A 26,811-nucleotide genomic window follows, 5' to 3' on the forward strand; every position below is an offset into this window, starting at 1 on the left:
TTTAAGAATCAATAGCATCTATGTTCCATCGGGGGAGAAAAGGCTTTAAAATGAAATGGGAATAATCAGAATGGGGGAAAACTGTCCCTCCCCCTTCACTAACACTGAATCCCTTGGGAAAGAGATCTCTGAATTGCTTTGAAATCCTGTATTTGCATCGTTGCCGTTTTGCGGTCTCTTCTTTCTTGTTTTTGTTGCCCCTATATCTTTTTTATCTGGCAGATGAAGAAGCACTTCATGGTTTAGGTGTTCCCCTGCGTAAAGCGCAGCCTTGGAAGTCTAATACTTGGAGTATTAGAGTCTAAACAAAAAAACCACTCATGTCATTGTCTTAAAGACTTGAAAAAGACTCTCTATTTCATCCCTATCGCGTTACCCCTGAAGGGGTGCTCTCAGCTGCTACGCTAGCTCTGAACTGCTCTTTTAAAGGTTCCTAACACTTTGGCTCCTCGTCCTCTTCACCTTTTCTTTTCCCCCTCCAAGGAGACCATGATCTAGGAGGAACTAAAAACTGCTATTTAAGTAATTGTTCTTGAACCACAAATACTTCTCAGTTGATCCGATATTTTATGCTATGACATATAGCTGCTAATATTCTAGAACCATTTCATTTGATCTGCATTACAAATCAGTATTGCCCTTTTAACCATGACTTCAGTGGAAGTCCCAGTTAGCTGCTGGGGAGGATTTAGGTTACTTAATATGTCTGGGCTGGCATGCACGGAGCAATGATCTGTGTTGTTGGGGAATGAAGTTGGCCCTCAGTGGGAGATTAGAGATGGAAACTTGCCCCACTGAACCTAGGAAGGGTTTGTAGTTTTATTTAATATACAGGGAGGGAGAGGGGTGGAAGCCAGAGCTGGCCTGTGGTGGACAGCTGATAGCCAGAGAATGTTCCTCCGAAGACTGTACGGAAGCCTGTAGGCTGATTTGTGAGTGCACTCTCAGATCCCCCTCCAGAGCAGAGAGCCAGGTAGGGCTCCTACTCGGTGGCTCAGCTCGCAGTTTTCCCTTGAGGACCCGGAATCACTGTGGCCACTTCCTGCAAGAATGGAGAGGCATTCCTTTGAGGAACCAACCACCTTGCTCCTGTGTTATCCACCCTCAGGAGCTTGCCTCACCCTCAGCTTATTCTTCCCAGAGTTGGAATTTGTCCTTTCTAGAGAAGTACGAAATGGCAGAGCAGATTAGAAAGCTGTTACAGAGTATTTGGGTAACAGGTTTCCCCCCAAATGCCTGGGGATGTGAAGCTGGAAGCCAGTTTGGATGGGGCGCTGGTATTTGTGTCCTGCTATCAGGATAAAGAGTCATCCAGTAGAGAAAGGTCTTTTTAATTTTTTAATGTATTTCAGAGAGAGAGAGACTGTGCAAGCAGGGGAGGGGCAGAGAGAGAGGGAGACATAGAATCCAAAGCAGGCTCCAGGTTCCAGGCTATCAGCACAGAGCCTGATGTGGGGCTCGAACCCATGAACCATGAGATCATGACCTGAGCTGAAGTTGGACGTTTAACCAACTGAGCCACCCGGGCGCCCCGAGAAAGGTTCTTTTTGACCCCTCTCTAGCATTGTGGGTCTTTTAGCTCCTGTGTCCTGTGCCCTGGAGTGTAAAAATCCTCTGGGATAAATTAAGATACAGGGAAAAACTGATGTCTGAAAAGCCCCTCTAAATCAATACACTGGGCTCAATATATTTATATATAATTTGTATTTTTATTTCATAAATTCATAGACGAGGATGTAAAATTTTTATTTCCTTCTGAAAGGTCTCTTGAAAAAACGAAAACAACAGAAAAGCCTTCCCGGTCGTCCATGCTCCATCACAATATTACTAGGTGGCTAGAGGGCCTAGCTTTTAGGAGCTCACTCTGGATTTTCTAAATTATAGTTTGCTTTTATGAGAACAGAAGCCCATCTTTTTTGAAAAGTTAAACGTTGCCTGTGACCTGCCACTCCCTTTCTTCTTTCTTCCTTCTTCCTTTTTCTGTCTCTTAATCTCTCTGGCACTGCAGCCTGGGGTAATGGACATAACCAAGGATTAGTTCTCAGCTGGTCTGAGATGAACACATTCCTCAGACGACATCTGGCACCGAGCTGTTCTCAGCCCACTTTTTTTTTTTTTTAAGAGAAGCTGGACCAGAGCCACCAGCTGCCACCAGCCTGTCATTGTCATTGTCAACAGCCTGTCACCCATTCTCGTTGCTCTTTGTTTTCCTTTAAATCAAACTCTGGGGGAACTTAGCTAGATTATCCTGGCTTCTTATTCTTCTCCCCTTTCCCACATTACAAATAAACCTTAGACTAATTGTGATTTCTTAGATTTTCTGACCGTGAAGGGATCTAGGACAGAAATAATTAGAATAAATAGTAAACATCTAGATGGGAAGGTGTTGTAGAGCTCTTCAGTTTACCTGCCACAGAGAGAATTTGTTTGTGGCCCAACCCCAGCACAGTACAGGGACTCTTCCAAAAGATAGAGGTGACCTGTTTACAGTGATGAGTTGTCCAGAAAGTTCTCTCTTCTGTATCACTAATGGATGAAAAGGCTGGGTCCAGACACTTGCCTGCTGTCTCTCTTACTCCAAAGACAGATCATTCTCCCACTGTGAGAAAATTCTGTGATTCTACCTTCCCACACCCTGCCTTTCTATTCACTCATTTTCCCCTGCTGGTTGACTTTTGCTCTGTGAGGAGAGAGGGAACTGGGTAGAGGGCAGAGGGAAGAAATGGAACAGAGCAGACTGTTCCTTCCTAACCACTCCTGTGTTATTAGAGAGGTTCTCTGACACGTAGTCTCAGTAGTACAGCGCATCATCCCCAAGGGGACTGGGAGATCTCACACACACACGGCCCTTACGCTTGCTTTTCTCTGTTTTATAGTCAGAAATGTTCCTTATCATCCTTTGCTAGTTACAGGTGGCACCTCGGTGGGATCTGTCCTTGTGAAAGCCCTTTTAAAAAAGATGATCACCCCATTAAGTTTTCTTCATGTTCAGTCTTCCCCTCCTTAGATCAAAATACTCAGTAGCCATTGATAAATGAGCTACATAGTCATGCGTCCAGTTATAAAAATACTAGTGGACTATTGAGATGATATCAGTTTCTTCCCAGACAGAGTTCGCCTCCAGTTTCCCCTCTCAGTGTACTTGTCTACAGTCATTCATCTTGGGTAGTGAAGGCAGCCGACCGCCATCACAGGGGAGAGTCTGGTAGCCAGTTGCTAACTGGAAACTGCCATTTGTCTAGGCTGAGTATATTCTTTCAGAATTACCCCAGACTGATAGCCATATGCCCAATAAATTGTAGCAATATTAAGATGGTCAGTTAAAGCTAAAGCTTCTAGAATGTCCTATCAAAACTAAAGGGAAGTAATGACTCAAAAATCAGGTTAATGAGAATTCCTGTTTCAGAATTTCAGGTATTTGAAAGTCTGAAGCTCTGGGCTACAGCAGAGGGCCTTTAAGGTCCTTTGTAGCCCTGAGACTGGGGGATTCAAATGGCAGTGTGGGCTGCTGAGATGTTGGATTTCTAGTGTGGAGCAGGAAAGGTTTCTAGTGGGTGGCCAAGCCTGCCCACATCCAGTAGAAGGCAACTGAGAGGACGCCTCTGATGATGTGTCACATACATCCAAGCTTCTCTTTCAAGAATTCTAGCTGAGTGTCTTAAGGGTACTCAGATTCACTTCGTGGAACACCCTTTTATAAGGAGCGATAAATTTTGAACTAAAGATTTTTCAGTTGGTTGGTTGATTTTTTTAAAAAATACGTGATACAATCACATGGATTTTTTTTTTTAATGTACGTGTGTGTTTGTGTGTGCAAAAGAAAGGGGTTTCCCTCCCACTCTCACTCCATCTGCTCAGGCTCTGCTGTGCTTCCCCCCGCCCCCCCTTCCCCCGTCTGCTGCCCCACGTAACAAATTGTTGTTGGTTTCTTGTATAGCCTTATAGACTCAATGTCCATACAAGCAATGTGAACTCTGACCTTATTTCCCCCACCCCCACTTACACAAAACGTGGCGTACTATGGGCACACACTGTTTTGCACCTTCTCAGTTTCTCCTGGAGAGCTTTCCATATTAGTGTGAGCTTCCTTGGCTTGTTTTTTTTTAAGCTGCACAAGTGTCCCATTGGATGAACGTGCCATAATATTCATATTTAACCAGTGCCCTTTTTATAGGTATTTGGGTTGTTTCTAATTTTTGGCTCTTGAAAACAGTTGAGTTGAAGTGTTCAAAGGGACTTGGGAGGCGGTTTGCTGTGTTGGCATTAGATTAGCAAGGAAGGGAGGTTCTGGGGTAGGTATATCAGGAGGGCCCTGGAGCAGCTGAGTTCAGGCCTCCACCCCCACTCCCATCCCCTGCCCCATGTGTGTGCTGTTGCCTATAGAAGATCTGTGTATTGAATGCTCTGTTTTCTCCCATTTTTTTCTTTCAGGGACAATTCAAGCTTTCGAAATACAAAAATCACATTGTGAAAGTACACGAGCTGGCAATAATCCTTTTCTGTATGTGTGTGTTTGTCCGAAATGGATGGGAGGTCTCCAGCCGGTCCTTCCATCTGCTCACTGAAGGGACGTCCCCGAGCCGTGTGCTCCCCTTTTGCACTCATTCCTGGAGGACAGATTCCGCTAGACACCCTCCAGCATCGCTGACTTTATAAAGCGGAAAAACAGAAAACGTGACTTTGTAATAGACAAACTTTTTTTTTAATGGGGTTCTGTGGGGGGGTGGAGTTCAGCCTTTTGTTTTGCTGTGTGCGGTCCAGATGCCTGTCGGGCGTTCTGTGTGCTCTCCTCTGCTGTACGAAGGGCATCGTGACCACGTGTACAAGCCAGAGCTGTCGACCGAGAGTTGTCAGTATTATGAATGTCTGTGCATCCAGGAAAAGCTTTTTGTTGGAGAGTCCCGGAATGGCTATAAATGCTCTCTTCTAGCTCTGCCATTAAGTTATTGGGCCATTTTGTTTATTCCTCTCCCCTTTTCCCCCAAGCCCACCATTTTCTGAAAATGTGTTAACTGATTTTGTATAGTCTCCTGCCTTATGCCCTCCAGTTCTACCCTCCTGTGGGACTCTTTCTTCTTAGGCACTGCTGCACTTAGAATTTTAATCCAGTGGGCCACACTGGTTTCACCGAGGCAGCTCAGAAGGTATGCCTTGGTAAATCAAACTGGTGCAGAATCCAGTTTGTTTAGGAGCTAGGTTATAATAGCGGTTCCAAGTGCAGGATTTGGAGCTGAGGGCAATGTCCGAAACCAGATGAGCAGGGCCTGTGTGTCCAGCCCGTTGCATGACCCTCATTGAGGAAGGGAAGCAAAAGCTTGGTTGTTGCCCAGTGTGAACACTTAATATGGTAAATTCTATGATCCCAAAACTGGGGCATCTGAAGAGAAGGTGACCGTGATGGGTGGCTTTCTTTGCATGGCTGTGCCTGTCTGCAGTGGTTGAGGAAACCTGCTTTCGGTTCTTGTCACCTGGTAGATAATGCTAGTAATGCGTGCTGACCCATGATGTCCAGACAGAAACCTCTGACAGGCCACTGCAAGCATGCTTTAAAAAAGACCAGTCAGGCATCAGAGAAGCCTGGTGATCTGACTCCAGAAGGACTGAAGTCAGAGAGGTCAAAAGAGCACCTAGGATTGAAATCAGTACTGAGTACGAGTCCCACAGCAGCCTGCAGGGAGCGCTGTCTTACTTGGCTCTTGTGAGCAGAGATCGCAGTACCTTAAATTAAGGCCTCTCCTAAAACCTGTCCTTGCCGGCCAGGGCCTTCGCCACCTGGTCTCAGAGAAGTCCTATGAGAGTAATAGGTGTTTCCTTATTGTATTTATATTACTCTCTTCCTACTTTCCAAGTCCTGAACCCCCTCTAATTACCACTGTCTTGGGATGCTTTTTCCCGAAAGAATGGGAGTGCAGGAGCCAAAAGGGAGGTGCTTCCATTACAGGTGAAGTTAGATCGGATAAGAAGATCTAGCCATGATTTAAACTCCAGGAGTATGAAGAATGAATTGTAGTGCCCAGATAATTGTGAAGGGCTCAGGCAAACAGAGGAGCAACATTGGCTAAAATGGGGAGCGAAGGCTGCCTCCTGAGTATTTGTCTAGACCCCAGGGAGGGCTTCACGTTTGCCTACACTCAGATTTGCCATGAGAATTCCAAAGAGAGCAGACATTTGGATTTGCCCTCCTTGGGGCATCTACCTGTTGTGTGTGTGCAAGCAGGTGCGTATGTGTGTGATGTGTTCGTGAGGGAGGGTTCTGTCAGGCTGAGTGCTTGGGTGTACTGTCCATAGTTTTGCGCTTTTTTTTTTTTTGTCTCGTTCAGATTTTTTAATCTCTCGTGTTTTCTAGAACTGCTCATGTTTTCCTTCTTCCTTGGCATTGCAGTATTTGAAAGTTATCTTTTCCCATCAAAAGATGCTGGCCCTGTGCTGGTCAGAACAAGAGTTATTTCTCTCAGGCAGTGTCTTACCCACAGGGCTCTCCCGGATATTCTGTCCAGCAGTTTTAAGTGGGAGGTTGAAGAGTCAGTTTAGCCAAACCACCCATTTTCCAGACTGGCTTGAGAGGTCCTTTTACTTCCTTTTGACTCCATGGGCCTCTGCTACACTGCAGTATGACACGGCAGTGATTATGGTATCACCTACTCTGGGGACAAAGTGGGCAAAAGGTGCGCCCAGACCAACCTCACCAACATGGTAGGTTGCTGCCTGGAGATGGGGAGTCACCTTCCACTTGGCACAGGTGGGCTGTTGTCCCCTGAGCCCTCTGCTGGATTTTCCGTTTGAAATTGGCCCCTACTCTCGAGGGCTCTTCTCATTTTATCCTTCTATTCATGTGTGTGGGTTTTTTTTTTTTTTCCTGTGACCTTGGCAGTGGCAATAATTATCCACCTAGAGAGAAGCTTATGGTCCGCGATGCTCCAAGAATGAACTTCCAAGAATTTGCCAGTGGAGGGGCAGAGGCTGTGACAAAGTGATTTAGTGTTGCACTTTCAGAGCGATTGTCTACTGCAGTAATAAATGAAAACTATCCGCAAGAACCAGGTTGTGGACTCTTAATGAAGGGAAATGGGGGCACTGGCGGTGGTTGCTGCGAATTCTGCTCTTGCGTGCGTGGCTCTTTTAAGTCCATTCCGGCACAAAACGTGTAGGACAGTTCAGACAATGCAGTATCCTTGACATGTGTTCTAAAAATATTCTCAATTTAAAATTTTAATATCCAAATACAGGTTATTTTAATTCTCAGCTTGGGGTGAAGGACTATTGGAACAGAAGGAAATTCAAAGGATTAGAATTTGAAGAAATCCCCAAGTGCCCATGTGAAAAACCATGGGAGAAAGAGATGTTGCAGAGCCTCAGTCATTGTTGAGGAAGGATTTAAACGATACAGTCTTGGGACTCCGTTTCAATAGATACAAGCTTCCTGTGTCTGTCAGTCATGGTCCAAATAGAAGACAGAACCCACGCAAGTCATGTTAACAATAGGATAGGATTTTTGACAGTGGAAGAGCCAGGAAGCAGCAACTCCAGGAAGAGCTGCCTCCGAATGGGTGCTCACCCGGTGCTGGTGTCCCTGGGGCACAACAGAGCGGCTCCGGGGGGGTCAGAGGGGTCAGAAGTGACGACTGGGTCTGGCTGTGGCTCTGGGAACGTGCTGCTGCTGCCGCACGGGGGTGATGCTGATGGGGACAGGAGGGAACAGGTCCCTTTTCTTCCTCCGGCACTGAGGCCTCCCTCAGGTGCATCCTGCTGGAGAGGCCCAGTGGGATGCCAGCTGGCAGAGCAGAAATGTCAGCAGAGTTCTGTGCCCAGCATCACACAAACAGTTAAAAATACTGGGCGTGAGGCTGAGAAGAGCTTAGTAATTGGTAGAGCCTTCCCCTTTAGCCACACAGCATCTGTACACACCCCTGGACATACATTTGAGCTTTAATACGATCACAAAAGCTACTTACTGTTTCTGCCCAAGATGTAACTGATTTTAAGAAGATGGACGCACTCTCTCCCAAACTAAGGAAATGTAAAACCCAACAATCAATGTATGGATCTCTGGGCCATGTCGATTCCTCCCATCCAGTCACAGTCTTGTCTGAGGAGAATATAGGATAACAGAATGAGACCTAAGCCCTACACGGTAGGGGCGCCTGGGGGGCTCAGTTAGTTGGGTATCCATCTGTTGATTTTGGCTAAGGTCATGATCCCAGAGTTGTGGGACCAAGCCCCACATCAGGTTCTGTGCTGAATGTGGAGCCTGCGTATGATTCTCTCTCCCTCTCTCTCTCCCTCTCTCTCTCTCTCTCTCTCTCTCTCTCTCTCTCCCTCCTCCACCCCTCTCCCCCATTCTCTTGCTCTAAAAATAAAAAAAAAAAAAATGGGGAAAAGTAGACTACATGGCAAAGTTAGGTTCCAACAGAAACAGCATGAGATAATGAGAAGGAGTGAAAAGGAACGTGTGTGTGTGTGTGTGTGTACACACAGAACAATCCAGAAAGAATATGTAGAGTGTGTTGTGAAGCTGGAGTTGGTATTTATAACCGCGGTTTCCACTACCTGGTCTCTATTTCCTTTGCCCTCAGCCAGGAGGATCTCAGCTGGTCAGAATTCTTTTGGCATGGTTGATCCAAACCTTCATTCCAAAGGGTCTGAATTAATTGCCCTGCCTTTATTTTTTTTAGTTTTTCATTCATCGTTGCTATTTCTAAGAGGGACCTACAGGATATTCTAGGTTCCAGCCACGGTCTTCCCTGCTCCTGTTGTATCGCAGCACCCAGACTTCCCTCGGTAATACTCTCCAGCCAGTAGACCAATCCCCATACTAGCTTGTTGGTTCAGTGTCCTGATGAGCCCCAGATAGCCAGGTGAGCCTCAATATGCAACCCAATGGAGCCATCGCTGGGCGCCTGGGTGGCTCAGCCTGTATGCACCTGACTCCTGAATTGGCTCAGGTCATGATCTCACAGTTCGTGAGTTCGAGCCCCGCTTCGGGCTCTGCACTGATGGCACGGAGACTGCTTGGGCTTCTGTCTCTTCTCTTTGCCCCTCCCCAGCTGTGCGCATGTGCATGCACGCACTCTCTCAAAATAAATAAATAAATAAATAATAAAAATGGAACCATTGCTGTGTTCCCTGGTAGAAACATTCCTGCTCTGAAAACCAAAATCTCCAAGTCAGCAGAGCCCCTTTGAGTGGACCCGTGAGAGGAGCCACTCCCACTCCCATCCCTGGATTCCTGGACCCATGAATTCTGGTTGGGGGAGAGTAGTAAGGGCAAAGCATATACCGCAGCCTTTAAGGTAGAACTCTGCCCTGTGCTCGCTTTGGCAGCACCTATCCTAAAATTGGAATGATGCAGAGATGAGCACGGGCCCTGTGCGAGGCTGACACGCAAATTTGTGAAGCGTTCCAGATTTCTCTCTCTCAAAAAAAAACCTTCGGAGGGAAAAAAAGGCAGAACTCTGCCCTTTCAGGATGTCGTGTCCCCATGGCATTGTAGCTGAGTCTTCCATGGGCCATTTCACTCTTCTATTTATCCAGCTGTTTCTGCGTGGTGAGGGATGCGGTAAAAACCCGTGAGTTACGTGATCACAAGTCCATTGCCTGACTTCATTTGCTGTGAAATGAGTTTTTTTAATTAAAAGTACTATGCAGGATGCCATGCTGGTAAGTAGGCATTCCATCAGTCCATGGACGGCCGTGCTGGGAAACGCATTACGGGCAGGGAGAGCAAATCCACATCCAGGAGACGCATCCACTCGGTTTGCCAGAGGCCAATGGAACTAAATCCAGCCGTCTTGCTTTTCTTTGAGCTCCGTCCCCTGGCCACCTGGATGGCCTCTGCGTTTGGGTATTTCTCATCTCCCTTTGTCTCTGCCCCTGGGCCCTGGGTCTGCTTTCCCTGAGCTACAGTCCTGTGTGGTGCCAGTCGAAAGTGTCCCCCGGGCCTAGTTCCACATGACCCTGACGCTGAACTGCCCTCTAAGACCATTCTGACTCAGGTTCAAATGTCCCGGACAAATAATCATCTCCACCCCCGCAACTCATAAAAGTACAGCTCTCTGACGTGTCTGCTGCAAAAGAACAGAGTCCACAGTTGGCTTCTGCAGACCTCAGAATGTTCCTCCAACACTGGCCTCCTGCCTGGGAGCCTGAGCAGTGTGGTGCACGTGGTAGAGACGAACAGGAAGCCTGAGGCGGTTCCCTCCCGGAGCTCACAGTCGGCAGGGGAGAAGCCCCAGGACACAGCAAGTGGGGTGCAAAGGCAGGCGTGCAGAGTGCCGTGGGGCCACTCTGGGGGGCTGTGGCGTCCCAGGAAGGCCGGGGAAGAAGCAAGGCCTCCTGGAGGATTTGGGGCTCAAATGCAGTCGGCAGGTGCCCGGGCCGGCGGACAGGTAACCCTCTCTCACCCGGACTCTGCAAGGTCAGACGTGGGAGCGGTGGGCTCCGTGCCGGAGGCGTTCCCGCGGTGAAGCTGCCACCGCGTGCAGTAAATGGTCCCAGTCGATGAACAGTTCGTCACGCGAGGAGCTGGGATCACTTCGTACACACGCTTCTCTTAGTCTCCCAGCGACCCTGTGGAGAGATTGTTATGGTCCCCTGTTTACAGATGAAACAGCAACTTGCACAAAGTCATGTGTCTTGTAAGGACAGAGATGGAGGTTGACCTTGGGTCAGCTGAGCCCCGAGTTCCAAACCTCCTCATGCAGGGAGGCTGTGGCTCACCTAGTGTGCAGGCCTTCCTTGGATTGATGGCACACGGTTGGGCCCAGAGTGGACCCAGGCCCTCTGGCTACATACTGACCCCTGCTGCTGCAGGGTGGTCCCCGTGGGGGAGAGGCCCACCCAGCCGGCCACAGAGAATCAAGAGAAAGCAAGCAGGGTAGCTTCCCCTGAGGCCCCAGTAAGGGGCAAGAGGGCATAGTCGTGTGCTGGCGGGGTGACGTTTATATCCTTCCCCTAATCCCCCGCCATCCTTCCAACCCCAGACCACACCATGTGGGTTCCAACCACGAATATCTGCCCAGATTATTCTGTCTACAGTAGCCCATCACCTCGTCAGAGCCTCTGCACTGGCTTTGCAGGAAGCGAATTCCCACCCCAAGAGCAAAGCGTCCAAGTCTCTACACATCGCCCCAGCCAGCAAACCCAGACAATGAGGTTTGTACCCAGGGACTGACCTGATCGCTACTTTGACCTCCATCCGGGCAGGCAGGGGCTCAGAGCACCCCTCCACCGACCACACTCTCAAGCAGCAACCCGAACGGACAGAGAAACCTGAATCAAGGAGGTCCAGACCACGAGCCCAAGAAGGCAGGTGGACCAGCCAGATGTTCCGCAGCCGGCAGATCTTCCTGCTGTCCCCGGCTGGAGGATGGCTAACGTTGATGCCCCAAGAGCCAGAGGCCCGTCTCAGCCTTGGCCTCATTCTGCCCTCTCCAGACCACTCTTGCTCCCCTTCAGGAAGGTTCCTGGAAGGTGGTGGGAGTCCTACAGAGGCTGAGCACATGCTGGTCCCCCACCCCCATGATCTGTTTTCTCAGTTCTCTTCTCCCTCCTTGAAGTGTCCGCCATGCCCAGCTCCTGCCCCCCCCCCCCACCCCCGGGCTGTGGTCCTGGCCCCCCCCATTGCTGTCACTAATTCAGCTGCGTGTATGCCTTACTCTTCCCCCACCTGACCCCATGCACACCTTCTGTCTCTTGATGGTTCCCACTTAGCCCTTTTGACCTCCAAGCCCCTTCATTTCAAAAGCTAGGGGGCCGGCCCCTCCCGTGTGACAGAATGGCCAGAGGTCCCTGCCCTCCCCTAGCATGGTGCTTCTTGGGAGACTTTCAACAGGCAGCCAAGGTTGGGACCACAGTCTCGGAGGGGCCTCCTGCCCTCCTTCCCACCTGCCGACGTCTCCCTAGCACCCCCAGTGTCTTCCCCTCATGTAATCAGTGTGTTCCCACCGTCCCCCACCCCCAGCCTCCACAGTCCCACCCCAAATAGTGGCTCACTCTGATGTGGAGGACAAGGTAAAAGAAATGTAGAAGAAAAGAAAGAAAGAAATACCCTTTGCAGCCCGCTGACAAGTGCTTGAGACAGAGTGACCTTCCTCCGGGAACACAGCTGCCTCAAGTTAATACTTTGCTAGAGGCAAAAGGCAACCTTAGCTCGCCATTGGCCCGACCTCCAGGATCCTCTAAGGCTTCTTTAATACATAAAAAAATACATAAACTTTTCTATAATAACTTCATATAATATATAAAAGCTTCCTTTATCTCTACCCCTGCCCTAAGATACATGCTAGCCCTCCAAACAGATGGCCCACTGATACACATCTGCAGGGTCTCACGACTGAGGTTTTACTAGACAGGAGTAAATAACCGTATCCTAACAGAAGCCAGCCCCTCGAGGTCCTGGAAACCTTGCCTCCAAATTCCTTAGAGACTTAACGCTCCCTAAACCCGTCCTCACTTGAAAGTATACAGTCAGTCACGCCCCCAGTGCAGCTGTAGCCACAGGTCCTGTCCCCGTGCTTTAATTAATCCACCTTTTTGCACCAAAGATGCCTCAAGAATTCTTTCTTGACCATTCACTCTCGAACTCCAACATTTCACATCAACTCGACTGAGCCCAACACTGCTGACTGAAGGGCTGCCCGTATTTCTTCAGTTAGTGCCCTCCTAGGTCATATTTTGGCCAGACTGAGTTCCTAGGGTGCCCCAGATACACCCTTGTTCTTCCTGCCTGCTGTTGGAAACCGCCCCCCTCCACCCTTTGCCCCCCTCTATCACCCTTCCAATATTGCTTCCTCCAGGGAGCCCTCCTGGTCCCCTCCCGCCTGAATTGCAGACTCCTTGCATTCCTGTAGCGCTGGGCACATGCCAGTGCCCTTGTCTGTTCCTCCTGCTGGGGGTGGGTTCTGTGATAGCAGGGGCCACTCCCTTGTCTCAGGGGCTGAGTTGGAGCAGACACCCGCAGATACTGGCTGCCCAAAGAACCTTTGCCAAAAGCAGATGAACAAAATGCCTTAGTCATGGTGGTATTCTGCACAGCACTGCTTCTGCCCAAAGAACTCATTTGACGGCAAATAAAGTGCAGCTATGGGGATTGTGCGAGAGGGCTTCCCTGGTCTTGTGGATGGGCCACCACCCGGAAGCGGGGCGTGAGGCTGTTGATTTCTGTGTTTGACTTTTGTACACTGGGGATTCATGAATTCTTGCTGCTTGTAGTAGTTGTTCGGATGATTCGCTTGGATTTTCCAGGGATGCGGATAATCTTATCTTCTAATAGTGAAAGGGTTCCTTTCTCCTTTCAGATTTGTATATCTCTCTCTTCTCTTCCCAGATTGCATTGGTTAGCACCTACAGTACATTCTTTTTCTTTTTTTAAGAATTTTGTTTATTTTTATTATTTTTTAATATTTTATTTTTAACTATTTATTTTTCGAGAGAGCATGCACGCACGTGCAAGCAAGCCAGGAACAGGCAGAGAGACAGAGAGAGAGAGAGAGAGAGAGAGAGAGAGAGAAGAGAGAATCCCAAGCAGCCTCCATGCCCAGCACGAAGCTCAACACAGGGCTCGATCCCACAACTATGAGATCACAACCTGAGCCGAAACCAAGAGTCGGACGCTTAACCGACTGAGCCAACCAGGTGCCCCTCCAGTACATTCTTAAATCATGTTGCTACTAGTGGGCTTTGCTCTTGCTCCTGACTTGCCGGGAATGCATCTAACAGTCTCCATGAAATATCATTCTGAGTTTGGAGCTAAGATATATTTAATCCTGTTAAAGAAGAGAACAAAAAGTGTAAACGTTGCAGGGCAGAGCGCACGGATTGTGAGAAATAGGCCCACGGACCCAATCAAAGGGGGATTCGGAGACTCGGAACACAGCGAAGCCAGGCTTTACTCAACATTCTTGCAAGAGAGCGTGTCTGATGGACAGGCACACTCAGGGAAATTACAGCAGGCAATGTATCTCCTAGCATGCAAGTCCCTCCCCTGATTCCTCATTGGATGAGCATTACAGAGGCAAGCCCCTCCCTTGATTCTTCATTGGCTGAGTACTACAGAGCTTACAGCCTTACCCAGAAGTAGCCTATGCCCAGGTAAGGTCAAAAATACATTCCTTGAGGTGATGCACAGACTTCAGTTCTTTGGCACATACTCAGGCAAAGCCCTCGAAAAACAAGCCCACTAAATGAAGAGGGGGGAAGAAGAACCAGGAAGTGAAGTGTCTAAGGGTTTGGGACTTCACTGAGGTGGGGGAGGGGGGCTCATCTATATTTCCAATACGTAAACCTACTGTTAACTAGACAGCACAACTTTCATTTGGTATTTCTGAAAATAAATCATCTCACTTGCTTCTCACATGGATGTACAATTCTTTTAGCCAGTTCCCTTTATATAATGCACATTTGGTTTATTTCTAATCTTCTGCTAATCGAAAGAAACCTGCAATAATTAACTGGCGTATATCTCTATCATTTTGCACATGTACAGTCTCTGCAGGATAAATCCCCGGGAGCGGTACTGCTAGGCAGGGTCAGAGTAGAAGGACTTGATAATCAAGGCCAAATTTCTCACCAGCTTACACGCTCACCAGTGATGTGCCTGTTTCCTCACAGCCGCACCATGATATTGTGATTTATAAGAGAGATATATATATATTTGGTCATTCAGACAACCAAAACGTATTTTGCATATATGTTTGGGTTTCACTCTTGGCTCATAGCTCCCAAAACCTTTGGAATTTGCTGAGCAGTAAGAGTGATGGGAGCATCTTTTGGTGTGACCCTCAGTCTTTGTCCTCAGTTCCCGAAATCTATTCACAGCCACAAAGGTGAATGGGTGTTTTGTTATTCACAAACCCTTTTCTGGGGTATGCTAATGAGCGGCTTTAGGAAAGCACCTAAATCTGAGGGCTGGTTGCCTGGGAAACCAGTGTGACTAGATGGCTTCCAGGGAGGGAAAGAGGCTGGGGGCTGATCACCAAAGGCCAAGGATTTGATCAATCGCACCTCTGTAGGAGGCCACCATAAACCCCAAAAAGGTGGGGCTTTGGAAAGTTTCCAAGCTGGGGATGCTTCCTGGGGAGCCAGGAATGTCGGTCCCAGACTCCTCAGGGACAGAAGCTCCTTTGGCACAGAATTTGCCCTATGTATCTCGTTATCTGGCTGTTGATTCATATCCTTCAATTCCTCGATAATCTGGGGAGTTAACAGGTTTTCTGAGTTCTGTGAGCCATTCTAGCAAATGAATCGAACTCAAGGAAGGGTTAGTAGGGACCTCTGATTAAAAGCCAGTCGGTCAGAAGCATAGGTAGCAACCCGGGCTTGTGATTGGTGTCTGAAGAGGAGGGCAGTCTTCTAGGACTGAACCCTGCACCTGTGGGTGCACAGTGTCAGAACTGAGTGGAATTGTAGGACACCCAGCTGGTGTCTGAGCATTGCGTGCTGGCTTGGGGAGCTCCCGGCCCGCCCCCCCCCCACACACACACTGGAATTAGGAGCAAAACACAAATACCTATCAAATGTGTATCCTATAAAACTTTTTGATTTATGCTAATTTTGATAAGTCAAAAAATAGCTCCATGTCATTCTTATGAGCGAGACTGAGTTTCTTTCATATATTTAAGAACAATTTGTTTTTGCTTTTCTAATCATAAATATATGATTAATGGTCAATAGACCATTTTTCTATTAAATTGATGGATCGTCTTTTTCTTATTGACTTCTAGTAGTTCTTGGTGTATTAAGGAGACCATCCCTTTGTGATATGAGCTTGACCCGTGCAAGGAGTCCAGGGAGGCTCACCCGATGTGATGAGATGAAGCCGCCATTCTGTTGGTGGCCGAGGATGGGCAAGAGAATCCAGGACGGGTTGTATCTTCTTAACAAGAAAATCTGTTTATGCAGGTAAGCTTGGCCCTAAAGTGGCTGCCGGCATAACTTACTGTGGAATCTAGGGTATAAGAAGACAAGGTGCCTTGAGGGCAGTGCGAGCATTTCTGCCCCCCATCCTCTCAGTGGGAGGAGCTACAATGTGTCTTGCTTGTGGCAGCTGCTGATAGGTCTTGCTCCGCTGTCTCCTGTACCTCTGGACGGTGTGAGCAAGGGTTCTGGCCATGATTTGTCGACACACTTAGTTCCTTTCTCTGTCCAGTAATCACTGTCTCCTATGGACAGCCCTCCGCTCTGATCTGTCGGGTTGTCGAGTGCTTTCATCTGCTGCCCACCCCCCCCCCCCAAAAAAAAATCACAGACCAGCAGAGGAATAAGTATTCTTTTCTAGATTGTCTGGTTGTGCCCAAGACGTTTTCACATCCAGAGTCTTGCTGCTATCTTTTTCTTAATGTGTATTTTTTGGAGAGAGAGAGCAATAGTGTGCACGTGAGCAGAGGGGAGGGGCAGAGAGAGGGAGAGAATCCAAAGCAGGCTCCAGGCTCCGAGCTATCAGCACGGAGCCCGATGTGGGGCTCGGACCCATGAACTACGAGATCATGACCTGAGCTGAAGTCGGACGCTTAACCGACTGAGCCACCCAGGCGCCTGATGCTTCTATCCATTCAAGTTGGCCAGTCTTTCTTTTTATGACTTCTGGAGTTTGAATCCTACTTGAAAAGGCTTCTCCAGATGTACTGACAGAGAAAGGCAAAGGCTTGGAAGAACCACAGGTCAGCGGTGGAGAGATGGGAACCAATCGTACCACCACAGAAGGGATTTCAAGGAGGGCCTGGCTTGCCCCAAACCAGGAAGGAGCAAGTGCAGGCAGGGGCTCCAGGTTCAGGAACTGGCCAAGCTGGTGAGGTTGCAACCGGAGAGCACAGACCAGAGAAGGGTGCTGGCAACCGGTACCTAACGCGATTGGCCGACAGGCCACAGGAGGCAGGAAGAAGGTGACTCACGGCAGAGCAACAGGGTGGGCAGACAGAGTAGGAGATTCAGAAAAAGACTGGAAGGAAAGGGCCACCTGTACGTGATCAGCAAGACAGCGGTTCCGGGAGATGGCAGAGACCGGAGGGTGGGCAGGGAGAGGCGGCTGACAGAGGGGAGGCCGAGGACCCACGAGGGGAGATGTGTGGGGGCAGAGATGTCTTCCCTGGTGAGGACACAGGATGAAGCGCAAAGGGAGATCGCAGCCACGGTAAAGCTCGCCTGCTGGCCGACACCATCGCTTAACTGGACACACCTCGTCCGTGAACGTGCGCCCTGCTCACCGGTATCTGAGCCCAGGCACCCGAGATTCTAACAAATCACTGTCCTAGCTTAAGTCCCTGTTACTTTCCTTGATACGGAAGGCGGTGGGGGGGGGGGGGGCATGAATTAAACAAGACAGGGAGCCCCCGTGGCTCTTCTGAGCCTGGCCCCCTGATTTCACAGCCTTTGTCTGAGGCCTCAACTAGCACAGAGCAAGCAGTCCCCTGAGCAGTGGTCACCTTAGATCCCGCGCAGCCTCAGGGCGGATCTAGGCGCCAGCCTGGGCTCAGAAGTGTCACTCCAGCAGCGTGTCAGCTCACCTGGACGCCCGTGTGTGGTAGCAAAGCATCTGCCAGGCCAAGGGCGCCTGCAGATGAAAGCCGGCGTCTCCGAGAACTTCAGCTTATGGAAGCCTTCCTGCAACGTGCAGCATTTCTTACTGCCGTCAAAGAGCCCAGTAAAATGCTAGGAGCTGCTGGAGTGAACCCTACAGTGCCGGGTTAGAGGAGGAGATATCAGCCTGAGAGTATGTTTCCTTAGCTGCACACACATATGGACACAGAGAGAGACCGCAATAGATACAGGCGTGTGTAAACAGCATCGGCGGGTCTTGTTGATATCATGGGCCCTGACAGGATGTGACAAGGACACTTCACCTCTGAGGTCCTCTTCCCCAAATCCACAACCTGTCTGTTTCCTCATGAGAGAAGATCAGAAAAGCCCACAATGAGGGATAGTCTACAAAATTCCAAAACACCTGACCTATTTAGTTATATTCAATGCTATTCAAAAGTGTCAATGTCATGAAAGACCAGAAAAGACCTGGAAACTGTTACAGATTAGGAGAAACCAAGGAGACATGACGACTAGATGTAACATGGGATCCTGGACCAGAAAAAGGACGCCAGTGGAAAACCTGGAGAAATCTGGATAAAGTCTGAAGTTTAGCTAATGGCAGTGTACCAATGCTAATTTCTTGGTTCTAATCAATGTACCGTGGTTATAGGAGAAGCTAGGTGAAGGGTGTTTAGGAATTTTGTGAACTATCTTTGCAACTGTTGTGTAAATCTACACAATTATTTCATAATAGGGGTGGCTGGGTGGCTCAGTCAGTTGAGCGTCCAACTCTTGATTTCGATCCCAGGATCATGGGATCGAGCCCCACGTTGGGCTCCACACAGAGTGTAGAGCCTGCTTAAGATATTCTCTCTCTCTCTCTCTCTCTCTCTCTCTCTCTCTCTCTCTCCCCCCACCCCGTGCCCATCTCCCTAATTCACGCTCTCTCAAATTAAAACAATAAACAATTAAAAAAAAACAAAATAAAACTATTTCAAAATAAAAACTCCAAGGGGCGCCTGGGTGGCTCAGTCGGTTAAGTACCTGACTTTGGCTCAGGTCGTGATCTCACTGTCTGTGGGTTTGAGCCCTGCATCGGGCTCTGTGCTGACAGCTCAGAGCCTGGAGCCTGCTTCGGATTCTGTGTCTCCCTCTCTCTCTGCTTCTCCCCAGCTTGTGCTCTCTCTCTCTCAATAATAAATAAATAAACTTAAGAAAATTATTTTTAAAAAGTCCAAAATCTTGCATGGGGGGTGATTCTTGATTTAAATGCCTCCATCTTGCTCCAAGGTGGGGCCTGGGATCCTGCTTCTCCAGAGCAAGTTCCTGAGGCTCCATCAGTGCCAGTAGCAGGGCATTGACAAACAGGCCTCTTACTCTACCCACCAGGCTCCCCTACCCTGATCCTTGTCCTAAGTCAGCACACAGCTTGCAAGCGCTTTTCGTTCCCAGCTCTGACTGGGCAAGTTTAGCCTGACAAGAAATGAATGTGAGCCCCACTTGGTGCATGGGAAACATTTTGTGACCTCAGGTCAAAAGAGACCACGCTAGGGGCACCTGGGTGGCTCGGAAGGTTAAGTGTCTGACTTCGGCTCAGGTCATGATCTCACAGTTCGTGAGTTTGGGCCCCACATCGGGCTCTGTGCTGTCAGTGCAGGGCCTGCTTTGGATCCTCTGTCTCTCTCTCTCTGCCTGTCCTCCACTCACATTCTCTCTCCCTCTGTCTCTCAAAAATAAATAAACATTAAAAAAAAAAAAAAAGAATGAGGGGCACCTGGGTGGCTCAGCTGGTTGAGCGCCCAGCTCTTTGTTTTGACTCAGGTCATAATCTCATGGTTTTGTGGGTTCAAGCCCAGGTGTGGTTTGCGCTGGCATAGAGGAGCCTCCCTGGGATTCTCTCTCCTTCTCTCTGTCCCTTTTCCACTCGCACTGTCTCTGACTCTCTCAATAATAATAATAATATTTTTTAAATGATCCAAGCGACTTAAAAAAAAAAAAAAAGACCATGCTTATGAGGCCGAATAGGACCCACCCCCACCCTGGCCACAGCAGGAGGAAAAGTGTTTAGGACCTCAAGTGGCAGGTGGTAAAGACAGAAGCCCCAACAAGGAGACACGGCTCCCGAAGGACCAGCAGAAAGGAGACAGGTGGGCAGCCCCAAGACTAGGAAGCATAACCCACTTTGCCCATCAAGGAGCCCCTCCTGATCCCCCACTCTGGGTGGGCTCTGGGTGGTCTGCACATGTCAGAGCGCTGGAGTCTAAATGAAGGAGGCACTGCCACCTGCTGTGGGTCACTGATGGGCCAATGGTCAGACTGTCCCCTCCCGGGTTAAGGCATGCTAAGGTGGTCACAGATCAACCGAATCACGGCCAACAGGCAGGAAAGGGGCACCGTACCAACACTAAGCTGGGTCTCTAGAACAACTATTGGCACGATGTAAATCCAAAATGAGCTGAGGCTTGCAAAACTCACCACACGCCATATAAAAGACCGTCGGATTGATGATCAGAGCATAAAAGGAACTGGGGGAAAATGGTGTGAGATTAACAGGGGAAGAACAAACTGCCTTCTCTGTTGGAAAACGGGTCAACCCAAGGGTAGACCAGATGGCTGTAATAGAATCTGGGAGTCAGAACTGAGGACGACGGGCTGACCTCTGCTGCCTTCTGGAGCTGCCCTGGCACTGGTGGCAACGGGCAGCCTGCCGGTTTGGCCCCGAAGGTGCTAAATGTCCAGGCTCTGAGCCCAGGGCCAACTGGGAAATGCTCACGGCTTATTTATAAAATGATGGCTCCGTGGTAAGTTTTTCCAGACTGCAGCTGCCAGGAAGGGGTAGACAGGGGTGCTCTGAGACCCACCGTGAGCTACACAGGAAATTCCTCAAGACACAAGTCAACATGACGTAAGGTATCAACTGGTCCCGCACCTGTCGTGCCTCTGCCTTCTCTCCCAAGACCCAGAGGCCCAGGGCTCACTAAGTACCTCCTGGTCGTGCCCTTTCTTCCACCGCCCTTCTCCCCTCCAGCGAACCCGGCGCCCCACCCTTGTGCTCAAGCCTCCCTTCTCACCGGACAACAGCACCATTATCAGATGCCTTTCTGCACACACTTTTTCCTGCTTCATCTCTACCAAATACACTTCATCCCTCTTTCTAAATGATTTCTTTTTTTTTTTTTTTCAACGTTTATTTATTTTTTTGGGGACAGAGAGAGACAGAGCATGAACGGGGGAGGGGCAGAGAGAGAGGGAGACACAGAATCGGAAACAGGCTCCAGGCTCCGAGCCATCAGCCCAGAGCCTGACGCGGGGCTCGAACTCACGGACCGCGAGATCGTGACCTGGCTGAAGTCAAGCTGAAGTCGGACGCTTAACCGACTGCGCCACCCAGGCGCCCCTAAATGATTTCTTATTTTTAAAAAAATGCTCATTTGGGGGCACCTGGGTGGCTCAGTCGGCTAGGCGTCCGCCTTTGGCTCAGGTCATGATCTCACGGTTCATGGGTTTGAGCCCCACATCAGGCTCTCTGCTGTCCTCGCGGAGCCTGCTTTCGCTCCTCTGTCCCTGTCTCTCTTCTCTCTCTGCCCCTCCCCTGCTCACTCACTCTCTCTCAAAAATAGATAAATACATTTTAAAAATAAGTAAAATTTAAAATGTTCATTTGATAAACTGTGGGGCATCCATACAATTGGTTATTATTCAGTGATAAAAAGAAATAAGCTATTGGGGCGCCTGGGTGGCTCGGTCGGTTGGGCGTCCTACTTTGGCTCCGGTCATGATCTCGCAGTCTGTGGGTTCGAGCCCCACATCTGCTCTGTGCTGATAGCTCAGAGCCTGAAGCCTGCTTTGGACTCTGTGTCTCTTTCTCTCTCTCAAAAATAAATAAACATTAAAAAAAAAAAGCTTCTATCGGGAGTGGTTTGACTTTCATTAAATGCTTCTTCATAGATATCAAGTGATCTTTTCTTTTCCTTTGCTATGTTAATGGGACAAAATTCACGAATAGGTTATCGAATTTTTAAAAAATATTTATTTATTGGGGTGCCTGGGTGGCTTAGTCGGTTAAGCGTCTGACTTTAGCTCAGGTCATGATCTCTCAGTTCGTGGGTTTGAGCCCCATGTTTGGCTCTGTGCTGACAGCTCAGAGCCTGGAGCCCCTGGAGCCTGCTTCGGATTCTGTGTCTCCCTCTCTCTCTCTGTCCCTCCCCTGCTCATGCTCTCTCTCTCTCTCAAAAATGAATAAATATTTTTTTAAGTTTGTTTGTTTATTTGTTTATTTATTGGGGGGGGAGGGCAGAGAGAGCAAGAGAGACAGAGAATCCCAAGCAGGCTCCGCACTGTCTGTGCAAACCCCAACAGGGGGCTCGAACTCATGAACCATGAGATCATGACCTGAGCCAAGATCAAGAGCCAGACACTTAACTGACTCAGCCACCCAGGGGCCACAGGTTATCGAATCTTGAACCATGTCTGCATTCCCAGAACAAAGGTACTCGGTTGTGAAGGTTCCTTACTGAGGTCAAATGCAGGATTTGATTTGGTAACATCTGCACGCAGTTAGCACCCCCGGCCAGACTGCTCCCAGGGTTCCCCCTCCTCTTCGCCATTTATTTATCTTCTTCTGCACTGCTTTGTCTCTTCCCAGCTAAAAACCACTTCCCACGCCCCCACCCTTTGTCTCTCTCTCCTTCCCTTCCCAGCCTCTGAAATGAATGGTCTAGGCCAGCAGGCACCACTACCTCACCCCCTCTCTCCCGAAGCCCAGAAGCCACTTCCCGTCCTCCGCATTCTCCCTGGCCTCGGGCGACCTCATCTCACTCGGCTTTCTGGGTGGGCTTCTCCGCCCCGGGGTTCCCTGCCCCCACTTCTGCGTTCCTCCCAGGACCACAAGTCAAATCCTCCCCTTCTGCCCCTCTTTCTCTGGGCTCTTCCCACCATCAACAGGATCTCGGATTAACGTCCAGGCTCTTGCTTCCTCTCCCCACCTGCCCGCTTGACATGAGATGTCACTGTCACCCCATATTCTGCAGGTCTGAAAGAACCCGTCACCCCATGTGGCCTGGACTTGGGAACAGTGGCACCCCTCTGTCACTCCTGCAAGTCCTCTTAATTTTCTTGGGCACGCTTCTTATAGCTGCCCTTTCCCCTTGGTGCCTGGAAAGCTCTCTTGCTAGCACTGATGTCACTATGTAGCTGAGCCTTTGATACATATTCTCATTCTGTCCCTCCAAGCCCCGAGAGCCTGGTAACAGTGATCCCATTTTACAGATAAGGAAGCTGAGGCTTTAGGAAAGGAAGCAATTTACCAGATCAGGTATCCAGTAATTTCGGAGCCTAAGAAGAGGTGGAGATGCCTCAGGCACCCCTTCCTCAGCGGACCCTTCCCTCCAGGGTCTGTCCCAGGTCCCTGGATGTCTCACTGTCTGGTTTGTCTCCTGCTCCATTTTCTTCCTCAGCTGGTGATGAAGTCAGACACCCAAACACTAACCCACAGCCCCGATCTTGGAGGGATGTTAGGGAATTAAGGACCAAGTGGTCAATGATGGTACCTGGCTAGTTTAGTCAGTAGAGCATGTGACTCAGTCTTAGGGTTGTGAGTTAGATCCACATGTTGGGTGTGGAGCCTATGAATAGAATAGAATAGAATAGAATAGAATAGAATGGAATGGAATGGAATAGACTAATAAATCTTAAAAATAGAAAAGGACCAAGCTGTCAAAATCCTGTGGCCCCCAAAGTCTCAGCCCCCCCTTTACCATAGAAAGGTGGCTTTTGGGGAGGTGGGGTTTCTTGTTGTGACTCCCCATTATCTAGAAAAATAACTTCAACATGGAAGTTTAATACCTGGAGGCAAGCGGTACAGGACAGGTGGAGTGGACACAGGCTTTGGGGTCAGGAGCTTGCTAGCTATGTGGCCTCACAGAGCTCTGACCTCAGGTTCTCATCTGGGAAGGTAGTGATTCTCTACCCCCTGAAGCTCCGTTAGGATCAAGTAAAGTCCCGAATAAGCCGGGGCAGTGCCGGGGACGTAGTGGGGATCAATGAGCCGCAGCGATTACCAATAAATGTTGGAGCTAAGTGGGGGCCATGGTTCCTGTGCCCCAGGAGAGCGGAATGTAAGGGGCACGGCAGCGCCATCTGGCGGTCACTCCCCTTTGCTGCATTTCGGCCCTCTTCAGGGAAACCTACAAAACAAGTCAAGGCCACGGATACCCCAGGACCCTGTATCCAGCGGGGCTGGCCTCTGGGGGCCACTGAGAGAGGATAGGCAGGGCTTGAGCTATATGGGTGTCACCTGGAGTGTCCAGGTCCTGTCTCTTCCCACCTTCCCACTAGACGTGAGATTTTAATGTCACCCCAGATCAAACAGGTCTGAAAGGGAGCGCATCCTCCCCATTCCCCCTTCCAGAAGTCTCCTTCATCTTCCACTTTTCAACAGAGGAGAAATTGACTAACTCCGCAATAACTTCTTCTGCTTTTAAATGATTCTTCAAGTAGGGGCGCCTGGATGGCTCAGTCAGTTAAGTGTCCATCATCCGCTCACGTCACGAACTCATAGTTCATGGGTTCAAGACCACATAGGCTCTCTGCTGTGAGCACAGAGCCACTTCAGATCCCCTGTCCCCCTCTCTCTCTGCCCCTCCCCTGCTCGTTCTCTCTCTAAATAAATAAATAAATAAATAAATAAATAAAACTTTTTTTTTTAATCTTAAAAAAAAAAAAAGAGGTGCACCTGGGTGGCTCAGTTGGTTAAGCTTCTGACTCTTGGTTTCAGCTCAGGTCATGATCTCACGGTTCAGGGGCTCAAGCCCCACATCAGGCTCTGGCAGTACAGAGCCTGCTTAGGATTCTCTCTCTCTCCCTCTCTGCCCCTTCCCTGCTCTCTCTCTCTCTCAAAATAAACATCAAAAAAAAAAAAAAAAGAGAGAGAGAGAGAGAGGGAGAGAGAAGAAAAAGAACAACACTGGCAGCCACCACAGTAACAATTAATGGTAGCAAGAAACATTATGAAGGTACACACTAAAACTAGTAAAAGGGGGCAAGAAATGGGAATCTTACATGGTCTCAAAGTTTCACCCCACCAAGCATTTGTCAAACGCATAGGGAATAAGAGAAATTTATAGAGTTAGAATCTGGCAAGTACCACCTCTATCAAGTGGACTGTTATTACCACCAGTCGTGGGACAGAGGAATATCAGGTGCCACCTACTAGGTGTGTTTTTTAAAAACTGTAAGATATTTCAAGCACACATGATTATTTGATATATGTATACATTGTGAAAGAATTCCCCCTAGTTAATTAAACACATCAGTCACCTCACTTAAGTGTTACCTACTTTGTGTGAGAGAACGTTTAAGTTCCGCTCCCTTAGCAAATTTCGTTTACAGTATTTAACCACCCAATTTCTGTTCCGATTGGGCGCAGGGACGCGGGGATTCCTCACCACGACCACTAGGCGGCACTGCGGGTTGTAAGTCCCCTGCCCAGCGCGAGGTGTGAAATCCTCTACCGCTGAAGCCGGGTTTGTCCCGGCGGAAGAGAGAATCGGGACCTGAAAGCTTGCCAGACCCCACGGCCTCCTGCAGTCGGGAGGCCAGGGGTGTTGACGTCCGCAGTCGCACTCACCTGGAACGGCGGAGACAGGGGGAGACGCGCCGCGCGGCTCCTCGGCTGCGGCCTCCCCGGCGCTCACCCGGCGGGTCGCGTGCGGAGAGTGGGCGGGGCTACAGGGGCTGCGCGCAGGTTCCGCGCGGCACTGACCCCGGTGTTTTAAGTTAGGGCGCACCCCAGGCTGGAGACACCCCGGAACAGCTTATTTCTAAAATAGAGGCTCCCAGGCTCCGCCTCCGGAGATTCCGGTTCCAGCCGGAGGTTGCTGAGAAGACGCAGACCACACCCCGTCTGCCGGAGTCCGGGGAAGCGAAGCGAGGCCCTGTGTGTGAGCGTCTTAGCACTGCTTGCGGCGAGCGCATAGTGGGTGTCCGTTAAAGGGAAGCTTTTATTATTTTCAGGGTTAGCAGTTAGCCGTTCAAGCCCCTAGGACTGTGTCAGCACAGAGTAGACACCCGATAAATGGCTGGTGAAGCAGCCAGTTCTGGGAGCAAATAGGAAGAGAAGGCGAGGGTGCTAGATCACTCAAATTACCAGGTGGGCAGGCACAGATCTGTTTTTTCTTGACATTTTAATTAAGAAAGTAGAAGTTCAGGGGCTCCTGTGGCGCAGTTCGTAGAGGTCGCCACTCTTGATCTCAGGGTGGGGAGTTTAAGCCCCACGGTGGGCATAAACTTTATATATATTTTTTCAGATATTTTATTTCTTTTTTAAAAATTTAACGCAACCACCAGGAGAATAACATTGCAATAACATTGCAGTTGCTAGGGGAAAAGAAAAAAGAAAAAAAAAACTTGACTTTTATAGCAAAAGAGAGGAAAGGAAAAACCAGGGGGGAAGCATAAAGTACAATGACAAAGTAACTTCAAACATATCCATTATCATAATGCATTTACATGGGTTTAACTCTTCTGTTACAAGATAACGGTTTTTTCAAAAGCGGGGGGGGGGGGGGGGGCCTGGATGGCTCAGTCGGTTAAGCCTCAGACTTCGACTCAGGTCATGATCTCAGGTTTGTGAGTTCAAGCCCCTCCTTGGGCTCTGTGCTGACAGCTCAGAGCCTGGAGCCTGCTTCTGATTCCATGTCTCCCTCTCTCTCTACCCCTCCCCCCTGACAATCTCTCCCCCCATCTCTCTCTCTCATTGTCTCATAAATAAACATTAAAAATAAATAAATTAAAAATTAAAAAAAGCAGGAGAAGCATAAGGCCCTTAAAATAAAAACGAAGTTGAACAGGTCATATGTAAACATGCTGTGATCAGGGAAGGCAAGGTTAAGTGAAATACAAAACTCCACTTCAATTATTCATTGATTCCCTCTCTTTCCTCCATCATCACTATTATTTTTTTAATGCCACAGTGGCTCAGGCACTGTCCTGGGGACCAGGGATCCAGAGAGGAATGGACTAAGCCTCCCCCAGGTACCCCCCCCCCCCCCGCAGTGGGAAGGAGAGATGTATTCATTACAACAGGGGTTACATCCACCTTAATGGGTGTTAAAGCCAAGGGCAGCTGAGGAGGAAGGCTTGCTCTCCTCATCTGGGTCACGCCTACCTGTTCCGTGTCTCTCTCCTGCTCCTTCACCTTCATGCTGTGCATTTACCTCGATGCAAGACTCACCTGTCCCTCCCGAGTCGGAAACAATCTCTAACTGTGGTTGTGGGCCCTGCCCCCGGCCACTTCCT

The 26,811-nt window shown here is 49.2% G+C and overlaps 1 protein-coding gene, 1 long non-coding RNA gene and 1 other non-coding gene across 6 annotated transcripts in view; 2 read left to right on the forward strand and 1 right to left on the reverse strand.

Moving 5' to 3' along the window:
* The window catches only part of EIF4E2 (eukaryotic translation initiation factor 4E family member 2), a 30,534-nt gene extending 23,497 nt beyond the window's left edge, over positions 1-7,037 (forward strand). For 2 of the 3 annotated variants that reach the window (XM_015073271.3, XM_015073272.3), the window contains one exon: positions 4,432-7,037. Coding sequence is in view for 1 of the 3 variants with exons in the window: in XM_015073272.3 (XP_014928758.1) it covers positions 4,432-4,471 (40 nt within the window). In the remaining 2 variants the exon portion in view is untranslated. The remainder of the gene's footprint in view (positions 1-4,431) is intronic. The other variant, XR_008295638.1, reaches the window with a different exon arrangement.
* LOC113595981 (uncharacterized) lies at positions 1,953-25,281 on the reverse strand. Of its 2 annotated transcripts, XR_008295639.1 has the most exons (4): positions 25,142-25,281; positions 10,401-10,566; positions 7,953-8,086; positions 1,953-2,009 (listed from the first exon to the last, which is right to left on the reverse strand). It is a non-coding gene; the product is annotated as an uncharacterized LOC113595981 (long non-coding RNA). The 2 variants fall into 2 exon arrangements; XR_003416685.2 differs by lacking the exon at positions 1,953-2,009 and having other exon boundaries at positions 6,297-8,086.
* LOC113598335 (U6 spliceosomal RNA) lies at positions 9,306-9,409 on the forward strand. Its single transcript, XR_003419011.1, has one exon. It is a non-coding gene; the product is annotated as a U6 spliceosomal RNA (small nuclear RNA).
* Positions 25,282-26,811: the final 1,530 nt, after the last annotated feature.

The sequence above is a fragment of the Acinonyx jubatus genome, chromosome C1, assembly GCF_027475565.1.
Source record: "Acinonyx jubatus isolate Ajub_Pintada_27869175 chromosome C1, VMU_Ajub_asm_v1.0, whole genome shotgun sequence".
In the NCBI taxonomy this organism is placed as follows: domain Eukaryota; kingdom Metazoa; phylum Chordata; class Mammalia; order Carnivora; family Felidae; genus Acinonyx; species Acinonyx jubatus.